Source organism: Verticillium dahliae, genomic scaffold, assembly GCF_000150675.1.
Source record: "Verticillium dahliae VdLs.17 supercont1.1 genomic scaffold, whole genome shotgun sequence".
NCBI lineage: Eukaryota > Fungi > Ascomycota > Sordariomycetes > Glomerellales > Plectosphaerellaceae > Verticillium > Verticillium dahliae.
In genome coordinates this window covers 77,322-89,753 of record NW_009276921.1, presented here as the reverse complement: position 1 = coordinate 89,753, position 12,432 = coordinate 77,322, and the positions used below count along the sequence as shown (strand labels likewise).

Below are 12,432 nucleotides of genomic sequence, written 5' to 3'. Positions count from 1 at the left end.
CCAAATAACGGACAGTACCTGTACATTACATTTCAGCCCAATAGAACGCTTGATTGAACTGCCCTGTTTCCTGTTCGGGTGCTCACTTGTCATAGTTCCTCGTGCCGTGTTTAATGATGGCGATCAGGGCCGACGAGAACATGTCGTCCTCTCTTGAATGCGATTCCCCCCGACCGGTACGAGCCCAGATTCATAAGATGATGAAATAAATTATCGTGAGCTGGCATGCGCCCAGGCTGGCGCCGTGCCGTCCCTAAAGCTATCCTAGAGGGGTATCAAAGGACGTCTGGGCCGTTCCTTGGGTCGTCACCTTGTGGTATTCCGTCATGCCGTGTCCCCTCGTGTCCGATTCGTAAATCCCAAGGCCATTTTAGGAAAGGAGAAAAAAAAGAAAAGAAAAAAAAGAGCAGCTTATCACAGCCATTTCGCGCCTCCGTCGTTATCGTCCGTCACGGAGAATGAAGGTGACGGGCTCACTTGGCGGCGGATGCCTTGCGGCCCCTCCTCTCAGCCACAGCAACAGGATCCCACGTGCCGGCAAAGATATCCTCGCACTCATCCTCATCGTCCGAGTCGAAAACGACGTCATCGGGATTCACGCCCTTCTTCTGCCCGTCGTCGTCGTCGTCGTCGTCATCGTTGTTGTCGCCTTTAGCACGCGTGGACCGAGGCCGGGACGCAGGCTCCGCAAGCTGCCCGTCCGCGACGACAAGGTCGACATCGTCAGGCACGTCCTCCCAGCGTCGGAAGCCGACGACGCGCTCCGTCTCGAGGATGAACTTGCCGACCTTGTACTTCTGCGCCTCCTCGCGGGCGTCTACGTACTTCCAGCCGAGCCTGGCGTGGCACACGGCGCAGGTAATGTCGGCGACGACGTGCCAGCCCGTGAACGAGCTGGCGGTTCTCCGAGCGGCCGACGCCGACGTTGAGGAGGTCGAGGGCGGGAAGGCGAAGCCTGCGGGGTGGAGCACGACAGGGACGACAGGGACGGGGCAGCGGGGCTCGGGGGCGCGACGAGGTAGGCGCGGCCGTAGCGGCCCGTGAAACCCTTGCTGACGATCTGGGCGGCAAAGGCAATGTCGGAGGCGCAGGTGGAGCAGCGGAGGGTGTCGGGGTTTGTGCGGGAGAGGCGCCTCGCTGTGCTGCTGCTGGCGGCCGTGCTGCTGCTGATGGTGTTGCTGGGGCCGAAGCGCTCGGGCAGCGAGGAGGGCGGCGAGCCGGCTGCTGAGCTTGGGGCGGAGGACGTTGGCGAGCTGCTGAGCGAGGGGACGTCGGAGGTGTTGGATGTGCTCGGCTGGCGAGGACGGCGGGTAAAGGGCAGCTTGAATGCGGGAAGGAGATAGGAGGGGAACAGAGGTTTGAGGTCGGGCGATTTGGAGGAGGGGGCCATGTTCTATCAACGACGAGAAGAAAGGTTGGGGATGATGAAAATTATTTGTTGCTATGGGGATCTTTTTGGTCTGTCTTTCTTTCTTTCTTTCTTTCTTTGCTTTGCTCTGTGCTGGAGGCCACAGCTGCTAGGCTTCACATAGCAAGGGTATCGAATGCGGTTCGGCGGTGGTGAGCAATGAGCATGGGGGTATGAAGGAGGAGAGACCGCCATGCCACTACCACCCTGTCGGTCACCAGTTACGGGGGAGGTCGCGCTTATTGGCAAGGCTAGAGGGATGTTGAGCGATGGTTGGTTGTCTGGATGGTGGCATAAGCCGGCCGGTAGTGAGGACGCATCTGACGTGGTACGGTTTGGAGTAGCGTCCAAGACCGAGCGAAACAGGGCCGGGCGACTGGCGACAGGCTACAGGCGGGAGGGAGAGACAGTGTGTCAGCGCCTGATCGACAGCCGTAAGGAGCCGTAAGGTTGGGGTTGCCTTTAGTCACCCCGCATCCGACGCACGCCGCTCGATGCTCGGGTGTGGCCTTAATGTTTCGGTGAAAGTCTGGTCTCGCCGCTGCCTTGTCATGCCAGCCATGGCTCTTTGCTGTTCCTCTTTGTGGCTGTCGTCGAACTGACTGCGTGAAGGTGCACAAGCATTATTTTCGTGTGCTGGATGGAATGTCATAAGCCTTACCTGCAGTGACATGCACATGCACAGGCACGAGGCGATGAGGGGTCGAGTCGGCACATGTCCAGAGGCAATCCCATGCTGAACAGACGCCGAGTCGAAAACGCCTTAGCAATGGCTGATAACGTCAAACCAAGGTCATGGCCCTTTTGGCTCTGCGATGCATGATTCATGGGTGATGGAGGGGATGCAGCTGCACCTCGCCACTTGGCTTCCGTACTGCTGCTGTCGTGCATTCGGTGAAGCTCAACGTGACAGTATGGCTGCCCAATTGCTGCAGGAGGTCGAGGGTTGGTCCAACGACAAACAGTAAACGCCTATCAATCTGCCGGCCGGCTACTTGCTTGTACCCACCCAAGAGAGGTGACGCCGAGTTGACGAAAAGATGTAGAGGATGGCAAGGATGGCAAGGATGGGCAGTGAGCAGTTGAACATCAGGGAAGCGTCTGCCAGCTGTGGGCTGCCAGATGCCAGGTGCACACACAATGACAGCCCCCAATGCTCTCGGTTTCTCATCTTGTCCAATCAGATGCTGCATGACATATCATTCAGGACCTCGGTCGAAAAGAGCAAGCGCCACCTGCCGGTGCATTACGGCGTCATGATGGTTTCTGCGAAGGCTGGACCCCGTCGTTTGAATTGAATCTCTCCCGCATAACCACGCCCACCGCCACCCCCGGAAACACGACAGAAGAAAATAAAGCACACAATGGCCTCAGTCATGCGCAGTCTAGCCAGGCCCGTCTGCCGACCGAGCCTCCTTCGGCCCGTGGCTCCAGCCGTGCTGCGCACCTTTGCCTCCAAACCCGACCCCATCCAGATCGACTCGCAGATCCAGCACGATCTTGAAGTCGGCGAGCTCCAGGGCGCCAAGTTTAAGATTGAGCCTCTGCGCCGCACGGGCGAGGATGCGACCACCATGCGAGCGCGGCTTCTCTGTACGTGCAATGCCTTTCCTCTCCGTCTCCGTCTCCGTCTCCGTCTCCCTCTCGCAGACTAGCAAAATGCTTACAGAGACTGCCCCCCTCCAGACCAGTGCCGCAAGCGCGGAACCCTCGAGTCTGACCTGCTCCTCTCGACCTTTGCCGACACGCATCTGCCGACCATGAGCCACGCCCAGATGCAGCAGTACGACCTCTTCCTCGACGAGAACGACTGGGACATATACTACTGGGCCACGCAGGACGAGTCGCCCGGTCCCGACACGACGCCCACAAAGCTGCGCCCTTCGTCGTCCACGAGCCAGGATAAGGACCAGGACAAGGAGCTCGACCTCGACAGCGCCACGGTCGCCGGCGGCGAGTCCTACCGCGGCGTCAACCCGGGCGCCGCCAAGACCATCGACGCCGGCAACCACGGCCACGCCGACACGCCCAAGCCCGCCGAGGACGTCCAGGTGCGCGAGCAGGGCACGGGCGAGTGGGCGCAGACGGTGGGCACCTTCAAGCCCGCGTACCGCCCCGTGCCGGCGCGCTGGAAGGGCAGCGAGATTCTCGACATGCTGCGGGCGCACGTCCGCGCGAGGCGGGCCGGTGGCAAGGGCATGGCTTTCATGCCGCCGCTGTTCAACGTCGAGGCCCGCAAGCCTTGATGGGGTGTCTATTGCAGATCTGTTTCTGCAGAGTGACTTCTGCAGTGACTTTTGCAGAGTGACTTCTGCAGTGACTTGCAGAGTGACTTGCAGAGTGACTTTTGCAGAGTGGCATGGTGTGTGCGTCATGTACGCGGCTTTGGAGCATTGGCTTTTCATTTATTATTAGATAGAGAGAGTATGAGGAGAGTCCCACATTGGTGGTACTACCAAGGCAAAGGAAAAAGTTGCCGTTGTACAATTTGGTATACTAGACGGTAATGATCAGGGAAGTCCCTACGAGCAAGGACGGGCAACAGATGACAATGAGGTTGGAGGCGGCAGCGAATGGGAGAATAGGAGCCAAGATTCTGATGCCTTGTGTTTTCAGTCATAGTGGTGTGTTCTGAATAATAGAGCCGTGGCAATTACCTACACATACGTACCTAATCAGTAGGCAGGTACGTAACGACACCCAAGGCTAGGATGACGGGCAGCCTTTATTCATACTCCGGCCAATCCGATTCTGGGCCACCTCCTCCACCAGAACCTGCGAGAAGGCGGCAGAGAGGGAGCGGAAGGTGGTCGTAGCCTCTCTACATGTACATGTACCTCACAGGTGGTTGGTCCCTGATCCGGAGTCCGAGCCCGTCCCAGGCTTCCCGGTTGGCAGATGAATACCTGAATGCCTTGGCTTGGCATGGTGCATGTTAGGCAGGTTGGCTCTGGCACATCGATCACCATGCACATTGAACGCTATGTACAGGTGTCAGGCATGGTTGCAGGGTCCTTCAGTGGCCACACCGACACTGACCTGACCGCAACCCCGCAGTGCCGCAGTGCTGCAGCGGGGTGGAGACAGGCAAGACAGGTCAGCTGCATGCTCCTTGGCACCTGGTTTTGGCAGCCAAGGCAGCCTAACCTGATCCGTCTCATGGTGTAACGCCGCCCGATCCACCCTTTCTGAACACCTTTTTCCTCTATTTGTGTCCCTTTTCCGCCGTCCTCCCGTCCGTCCACCTCTCTGTCTCCTCACCTCGTCCAGATTCGCCCAGCACTCCAAACGTTACGCCGCCCGCCAACCCACCAGCCCACCAGCTACTTGCCCTCTCTGTTTGATCTGATCAACAGACGCAACCGCCTCAAGACACTTGCAATCAACCACCAAACCTCACTTCGCCAGCTCTTTCCGACGTCCTCCAGGAACCCTCTCGCCTGCCAAACCCACCAAACAATTTTTGACGAACTCGACCCCCAGGAAACCCACCGCCAAAATGTCGCCCATGAAAAACAACAATAATCAATCCAGTAGTAATCATGGCGAGGTCGTTGTCCGTCAGGCCAACGTCCTTGCCAGCTGCTACATTGTCGACACCGCCGGCCTCCTCAAGGGCCTCCACTACTGCACTACCGGGGCTACCGGGGCAGAGTGGTATTCCTGAGGTCCCCTCCTCAGGAATACCATCCCCGCCCTCAAGCCCCCCCCTCGCCGCCATCACGGCCTCGAACGAGCTGGCCCTGCTGCCCAAGACCAGGAAGCGCGGCAGCGCCAGCAGCAGCAGCAGCAGCAAGAGGTCCCGACGAGGGGGGGCAGCACTTTCAATCAGGGAAGAATGTGAGAGATTCTTTTGCGAGCGCATGTCGGCCGTGTTCCAGGGTGAGCGGAACGCGGATGCGAAAGCCTCGGGCCTGATGGGTGTTCACGCGCTGCTACCGACGCCGCCCAACGACAATCCGGACGCCAGCTACTTTGGCGGCAGGGACGGCTTCGCGGCCGCCAAGACGCAGCACGGCGTCCAGCGCCACGACGACGACCTTGCCGGTTCCGGCACCGTCGTCACGGCCTGGCTCGAGATCTGGGATTTTGCCGGCGGCGCCAGCTTCCGCGCCTTCGTGGGAGACGACGGCCTCGAGAGGTCCCTGTTCGTATTCTTCGATGGCAACGTTGTCGGTGTCGACTTGAAGAAAGCGTACGTTTTCCATCCCCTTGTTGCCTGGACCATGTGGTCGATCCCCGCATTCCTCAAGATCATCTAGAAAGCATGGCTAACATACTATCCCAGCCTCATGGCGCTCATCGAGTTGGCCGACACGCCGCTCGACTGCCAGCACCTGGTGGTCTGTCTCGACCGCCGCATCGAAGAGCGCGATGCAAAGAGTCTCATGAAGAGTCTCCAGTGGGTCGGCTTTGAGCTAACAACGCTCGACAACTGGGCCAAGGACCTCGATGTCACGAGCAAGGAATGGCTCTTCATGGGCATGGAGCTGTAGAGTTCTCACTCTTCATTTTCCATTCGTCCCATGTGGGCGTTTCTGCTCCTGACGTCCCGTCTTTGACGGCCTCTATCCTCCTCCTCACCTCCTCCTCACCTCCTCCTCACCTCCTCCTCACCTCCTCCTCACCTCCTCACCTCCTCCTCACCTCCTCCTCACCTCCTCCTCACCTCCTCACCTCCTCCTCACCTCCTCCTCACCTCCTCCTCACCTCCTCCTCACCTCCTCCTCACCTCCTCCTCACCTCCTCCTCACCTCCTCCTCCTCGACCCTTCTTCTTCACCTCCTCCCCCATCTTACTTCTCCCTATCCCCCTCCATCTTTCTCGTCATGTTAGCTTTGAAAGCTCCGTCTTCAGACCTCGCAGATGCTCGCAAGAGCCCATCACACAGCAGACTTGTTCGCAACAACAGAATTGTTCTCGACTGCTTTGGGTACGCTCTCCCCGGCTGTGATCGGAAGGCTATTTTACACATTGGTACCTTGCTTCGGGTTTCATCGTTTGAGGAGTTGAAGTGCTCAGTCTACGTATACGGATTTTTGTCTTCTCTTTCAATGGCGTCACAGTCTGCAATGGAGTAGGATCTCACTGAACGTTGGAATTACCCTTTTTTTTCATCTTTTTCACTAAAGATTGTTCTTGTCATGCATGTTCTGTACTTGTCGCGACGGCGGCACGTCTCAACGTCACATAACTCCTGGCTAAATCGAAGTAAAACAAAAACTATCCATCCATCCCGCCGTGATCTTGAAGTCTAAAATTTTATGAACCCCCCCCTTCCCACGGAGTGACATGACCCCCGCATCCAACCCGCTCTACAGGTCGCCTTCAAACTGGCGCACCTTGAGCCCCTTTTCGGCGAGAAAGTCCTTGACCTGCTTCACCGTGTACTCCTCGCGGTGGAAGATGCCAGCGCCCAGCGCGGCGTCGGTGCGCGTCTTCTCAAAGACCTCTTCAAAGTGCATGGGGTGGCCGGCACCGCTCGAGGCGATGACGGGAATGCGCACGGCGTCCTTGACCTGGGCAATGAGCTCCAGCTCAAAGCCCGAGTTGGTGCCGTCGCGGTCGATGCAGTTGAGCAGGAGCTCGCCGGCGCCCATGGCCTCGACGGCCTGCGCGAGCTCGACGACGTCGACGTCGCGCGTCTCGCGGCCGCCCTTGATGGTGCACGCGTACCAGCAGTAGGCCTCGCCCTTGGGGCCCGGCTGGCTCGTCGCGACCGTCGCGTGGCGCGTGGCGTCCGGCTTGGGCACGTACACGCGCTTCGGGTCCACCGACACGACGACGGCCTGGTTGCCGTAGGCGCCTGCAATCTGCTCGATGGCCGTGTTGCCAAAGAGCTTGCGCCCGGCGGCGTGGTACTCTTCGGCGGCCATGACAGCGTCGGAGCCGATCGACACCTTGTCGGCGCCCGACTTGAAGTACATGGTGGCGATCTCGAGAGCCGACACCTTGGTGCCGTCCGTGTCGACCGAGTCGCGGATGCCGCCGCCGACAGTCAGTGGCACAAAGACCGTCTCGGACGTGCGTCGCAGAATCTCCAGCATCGGCAGGTCGGCCAGGGGCATGTCGCGGAAGGAGGTGATGTTGAGGAACGTCACTTCGTCGGCCCCCTGCTCGTAGTAGCGCCGAGCGAGCTCGACCGGCTTGCCGAGGTTGCGCACGTTGCCGCCCTCAGACTTCTCGCGCACGTCATACTGATCGCCCTTGGTGACGACGAGGTCGCCCTGGTCGTTGGTACGCACATCGAGACAGGCAATGATACGGCGGGTGAGGCCGTCCTGGAAGCTGAGATCAGCCGCCGAGGGCAGCGCGGCTTGGTCGGCCGGCCTGGCCGCGAGCGCCTTGGCACCTTGACCCGTGAGGAAGGCCTCGAGGGTGCGCAGACCGGCGACACCGCTCTTTTCGGGGTGGAACTGTGTGGCAAAGACGTTGTCCTTGGCCACTGCGCCGACAAAAGTTTCCGTGCCGTAGGTTCCCGTAGCCACCGTCCAGCCTGCGGCTTCGAGCTCCCCCCTCTTGTAGGGGCACTTGTACGTGTGAACGTAGTAGTACTTGGAGTCGGGTCGGAGCCCGTACATCTCGGCGCCGCCAGTGTTGGCGCTGTTCCAACCGATGTGAGGGACCGACTTTGTCGAATCATCAAAACGGTCGAGCTTGGCCTTGATGACGCCCAGGCCGGCAGTCTCGGGGTCCTCTAGAGATCCTTCGAAGATGGCTTGCAGACCGACGCAGATGCCCATGAATGGCTTGCCGGACTCGATGTGTTTCTTAATAGCGGGGAGGAAGCCCGCCTGTCCAAGCTGGGACAGGCAGTGACCAAAGTGGCCTACGCCCGGCAGGATGAGTTTCTGGTAGTGGCATCGTCAGTTATGACTCAGAGAAGGGGGGGGAGCGAGCAAGCGAGGAGAGAGAATCGTACTTCTGCTGAAGGAACATCTTCCGGTTTGCGAATCCACTCAACTTGGTAGCCGACCTTCTCAATGGCATTCACCAGACTGCGCACATTTCCAGCGACATAGTCCAAGAGGTGGACGGTCGGCATTGTGTCTGTGTCTGGAGGGATGGCGAGGGATGGATGGTGGGAGGCTTATGCCGATGTCTCGAGAGAGAGACAAGAATGATTATTCGCGTGCTGCAAGTTCCTCGGTCGGCTTGCGAGTAATATATGGGACGGTATGTTATGTGACTCAGTGTCGGATGGAGGTCTCTCGATGCTGGAGATGGAAATTTGGCGCTGGCTGCGACAGCGGGGCAGTCAGTCACAGTCGGCATTCGAGGAGGGGCACTGCTTGCTTATCTTATCGGACCCAAATGTCAAGCTCGGGAATCTCTCCCCAGTGACACTTGCTCCTCTGCAACCATAACAACAGCTCAACCTCACGGCCCTCCACCGTTTTCCTCCCGATTCAATTGATCAGCGTTCACAGTATCCATAATTCGACTTCACAGGGCTTCCGGAATGTCTTCAGCATTCCCGACTTCAGTCGCGGCCGCCAGTGCCTCGGCCGATCCTCCTCCACTAATTCTACAACCACCACCAGAGGCTGAGAACGAAGATGACTGGGAGTACGAGTACTCCTCCACCGAGACAGAGGCACGAAGCGCCAGCCGCACCTTTTTCCACGCAACAGCTGACGTCCATTCAGACATACTACATGACGGTCGACCTATCCATCCCCCAATTTGCGCGCCGATGGCGACCCATTCCCGCGTCCACTCGAGGCGGCCACCAACATAAGAGCTGGACCCAACCCTCCCAGCGCAAACGACCTGCCATGACCCATCACCGCCTCGATTCGGACGAAGAAGACAAGGACGATGATCTGCCCGAACCCGAAGACGATGACGAGGAAGACGAAGAACTGGAGGACGAACAAGGCCAGGGAGGCACAAGCCGACAGCACCCCGAAGCAGCCGGCCATGACGGCGACGGCGGCGGCGGCGGCGGCGGCGGCGGCGGCACTGGCAAGGACGCCTTTCCAGAAAGCGAAGAGCCGGCCGTCGACGAGATCCAGATTCTCGACCTCCACACCGAGCATCCCCTCTTCGGCTACCGCAACCGCATCTTCAAGGGCTCCTGGTCCCGCGTGCTCGGCACGGAGCTCCTCTTCGCCGACCAGACGCCCGACCACCGCGGCCGCCGCCTGCCGTGCCTGCGCTCCCTGCCCGGCGACGTCGACCTCCTCGCCGCCAGCTGGGCGCGCATGGCAACGACCGAGATGAAGGTCGCGCCCAAGCACGTCGCCGACCAGGGCCCCGACCGCTTCCGTGACATCAAGCTGCGCCACGGCATCCGCATCCCCGTCTGGGGCGACAAGACGGGCGAGCGCAAGATCCAGACGCGCTTCCTCGAGGACCTCATGGCCCTCAAGCTCAAGAAGAAGGAGAAGGACGATGTGACGGTCTACGCCCAGGCGCCCGCCTACCGGGACAGGCTGTCTGCCATTCCGCGCGTCCGCCGCGGCGGCTGGAAGGGGGCCGGCAGGCGCGCTGGCGGCGACGGCGCCGCCGACGACGACGACGAAGGGGCGAGGAAGAGGAGAAAGCCGCTGCCGAGCGGTCGACCCAAGGCCGACGGGCGCAAGAACAGGGTCAGATGGCATGCGCGGGGACGTGGCAGGGGCAAGGGTGCCATTGCTGGAGGGCAGGCCGTCATGGACCGTCCCGAGCTGCTCATGGACAACGGAGAGAACTCGGATGAGGAGTTATCGACGCCTACGCCAGATAAATGGTCCGACCTCGAGGGCACATTCCGGATAGAAGGCCATGATGATGACGTCGAGATGGCGGAGGCAGGAGGCAACGCGAATGCAGTAGACGCACCAGAAGGTGAGGGGTCGAGACAAGCTTGAGCACGGCGGCCTCGTCTCCATTACGCCTAGCCCTCCCTTTTTTGGTGTTCAATATTCTTCTGATGATACCCAACCTAAAATTTAAAGTTCAAGGCTCACTTCTCCCACGCGTTGCATACACATCGATCAGCATAAAGTTACATTCCGCCGATTGAGTTGTTTCATCCTTGATATGTTTCATTGTGTTACTCATCCAAATCCTGTGGACTACCTCTTAACCTGCCCTGCCGAACAGACAGGGCAGGCAAGGTGAGCGAAGTATATACAGAGAATGATAAAAGTCTATAGCCCAAAAGATGACAAAACACCATTTAATCCCTTCCAGCCTGTCCAACCTTTGAGCGTCTGAATCCAAGAGCTCTGTTCCCCTGTGTGAACACCTTATTGGGGCGAAATCATCTGTAGATCCACCAAAAAAAAAAGGAGGAATCTGAAAATTGGTATACTCCAGGGTCATGATATCGTCAAAAAGATTGCCAGCCTGGACTGAAGCCCACTGGTGGATCCTTTGTGGGAGAAACGCCAAGGTCTCCGGGAGTGGAGTACTTAGTTGAACCACCACTTGACCTCAGTGCGACCGGCAGTCAGCGAGCCGAAGAGCTCGAGGAAGGCGGCCTTGGACACGTCGATGGCCTCGGGCTCGCAGCCCATGCACTTGTCGCGGACGGTGCAAACAACTTCCTTGCCGTTGGCGCTGACGGTGATGGTCTGACCGCACATGGGGTTGCCGTTGGACTGGGTGCCCATGAGGAGGTGCGAAAGGGCGACAATGTTGTCCGAGTTGTCCTTGCCAGTGTCATCGAAACCGCAGGCACCAAGACCGACATCGTAGTATGTCAGGTCGCCAGAGTGGCTGTCGCTTGGGGCGCTGCTGCTACCGCTGTCGGAGCTCTTGGACCCCTCGGCCGGGGACTCAGGAGCAGGCTCCTCGGTGGGCTCCTCCGTGACGGGCTCGGGCGTGGGCTCAGGGGTAGGAGTGGAGTGGGAGTGGGGGTGGTGGGAGGAGGAGGGGTGGCCTGGTAGGTGGTAGTTGTCTCCGGCTGGGCGATAGGCTGAGGCTGGGGCTCCTGCTCCTCGGGCTCCTGCTTCTCGGGCTCAGGAGCCTTGGGCTCAGGAACCTTAGGCTCGGGAGCAGGCGGCGCGGCGGTGGTGGTGGGCTGAGCAACAGTAGGCTTCTCGGGCTCGAAAAACTGGGCGTCCTTGGTGTTGGAAGGCTCAGGCTCCTCAGACTCGGCACCAGGGGTGACCCAGACGGTACTGGTCGCATCATAGTACTCAGTAACGTAGGCGGTCTCCGTGACCCATTCGGTGACCAGGGCGCGCTTGGCATGCTTGTTGTGGACGTGACGGCGCTTGTTGCCGTTGAAATGAGGCTGGGCCAAGGCCGTGGTGGCCAGGGCAGCGCAGAGAATGGCAGAAGTCTTCATTGTGGTGGTGGATGGTGTATAGTGTCTTGTGGTGCTGGTATGCGTGTGCAAAGGTCCAAGGACTTATAAGAGACGTGAAGTCAAGGTGATTCGCTGAGGCTGGGCTCGAAGCGAGATGAGTGACTCAAGCTTGGCTCGAATTGTTCGATGAAGGGTGTTTTGTGCCAGACAACGTTCGTCTGAGGTGCTGGAATAGCTGGGGGGCAGTTCGCGATTCAAGTGGTAGACTGAGAAGGCAGTGTGTGAGCTCACGGAACTCTTGAGTGATGGCAAAACCACGAAGCAGTTGTGAATGAAAGAATCTAGCCGATGGGCAAGTAGGTGAGCCTGCTCGAGGTTCAAGTGAAGGAACGGGTACTTGATAATCGGGGACAAGAGGGAACGTTAGGTGGAGTAAACATCCGCGAGCAGTGAAGCGAGGGAGAGGCTTGGGATTTTTTAAGGACTGGCCGGGAACCAGTGAACAAGGTAGGGTAGCCCTGGCCCGGGGGGGGGGGGGGGAGTCTGAAGTCCTTGCAACTGGAGTCCAAAGGCAAGGTCCTTGACTTGGAGTCCAACTAGCTGGGAGGGAGGTGTGGAGAAAAAACGAGGCCAAGGGGGGCGGGAGGGGGTGCAAGAAACCCTGCCTTTCTCTCGCCTGGCGTGTTCGAGGCGCAATGGCAGTGCTGTGGTGACAGAGAAGAAGGAAACGGGGGCTGTGAAAAAGGACGCACCAACAGCCAGACGGTCTAAGGGTACCTGT

The 12,432-nt window shown here is 59.2% G+C and overlaps 7 protein-coding genes across 7 annotated transcripts in view; 4 read left to right on the top strand and 3 right to left on the bottom strand.

Annotated features, from left to right (window-relative positions):
• The window catches only part of VDAG_00025 (cytosolic non-specific dipeptidase), a gene marked incomplete at its 3' end in the record, with an annotated part of 1,641 nt that extends 1,584 nt beyond the window's left edge, over window positions 1-57 (top strand). Inside the window, exon 3 of the mRNA XM_009651402.1 lies at window positions 37-57. Coding sequence (XP_009649697.1) covers window positions 37-57 — 21 coding nt within the window. The remainder of the gene's footprint in view (window positions 1-36) is intronic.
• Window positions 58-473: 416 nt separating this feature from the next.
• VDAG_00024 (uncharacterized protein) lies at window positions 474-1,390 on the bottom strand (the record flags this gene model as incomplete). The annotated part of the gene is made up of 2 exons (XM_009651401.1): window positions 474-955; window positions 1,048-1,390. The coding sequence occupies 2 exons, from the start codon at window positions 1,388-1,390 to the stop codon at window positions 474-476; spliced, it is 825 nt and encodes a 274-aa protein (XP_009649696.1).
• Window positions 1,391-2,772: 1,382 nt separating this feature from the next.
• On the top strand, window positions 2,773-3,654 carry VDAG_00023 (TPR repeat protein; the record flags this gene model as incomplete). Its single annotated transcript, XM_009651400.1, has 2 exons — window positions 2,773-3,001; window positions 3,095-3,654. 2 exons carry the CDS (start codon window positions 2,773-2,775, stop codon window positions 3,652-3,654), a joined length of 789 nt encoding a protein of 262 aa, XP_009649695.1.
• A 1,253-nt stretch (window positions 3,655-4,907) lies between these two features.
• Window positions 4,908-5,904, top strand: VDAG_00022 (ornithine decarboxylase antizyme; the record flags this gene model as incomplete). The annotated part of the gene is made up of 3 exons (XM_009651399.1): window positions 4,908-5,065; window positions 5,169-5,603; window positions 5,697-5,904. The coding sequence occupies 3 exons, from the start codon at window positions 4,908-4,910 to the stop codon at window positions 5,902-5,904; spliced, it is 801 nt and encodes a 266-aa protein (XP_009649694.1).
• Window positions 5,905-6,723: 819 nt separating this feature from the next.
• On the bottom strand, window positions 6,724-8,566 carry VDAG_00021 (imidazole glycerol phosphate synthase hisHF; the record flags this gene model as incomplete). The annotated part of the gene is made up of 2 exons (XM_009651398.1): window positions 8,331-8,566; window positions 6,724-8,259 (listed from the first exon to the last, which is right to left on the bottom strand). Exons 1-2 carry the CDS (start codon window positions 8,451-8,453, stop codon window positions 6,724-6,726), a joined length of 1,659 nt encoding a protein of 552 aa, XP_009649693.1. The 5' UTR covers window positions 8,454-8,566.
• Window positions 8,567-8,967: 401 nt separating this feature from the next.
• Window positions 8,968-10,263, top strand: VDAG_00020 (uncharacterized protein; the record flags this gene model as incomplete). Its single annotated transcript, XM_009651397.1, has 1 exon — window positions 8,968-10,263. The coding sequence occupies one exon, from the start codon at window positions 8,968-8,970 to the stop codon at window positions 10,261-10,263; it is 1,296 nt and encodes a 431-aa protein (XP_009649692.1).
• Window positions 10,264-10,809: 546 nt separating this feature from the next.
• Window positions 10,810-11,690, bottom strand: VDAG_00019 (uncharacterized protein; the record flags this gene model as incomplete). Its single annotated transcript, XM_009651396.1, has 2 exons — window positions 10,810-10,998; window positions 11,142-11,690. The coding sequence occupies 2 exons, from the start codon at window positions 11,688-11,690 to the stop codon at window positions 10,810-10,812; spliced, it is 738 nt and encodes a 245-aa protein (XP_009649691.1).
• Between the last annotated feature and the right edge of the window lie 742 nt (window positions 11,691-12,432).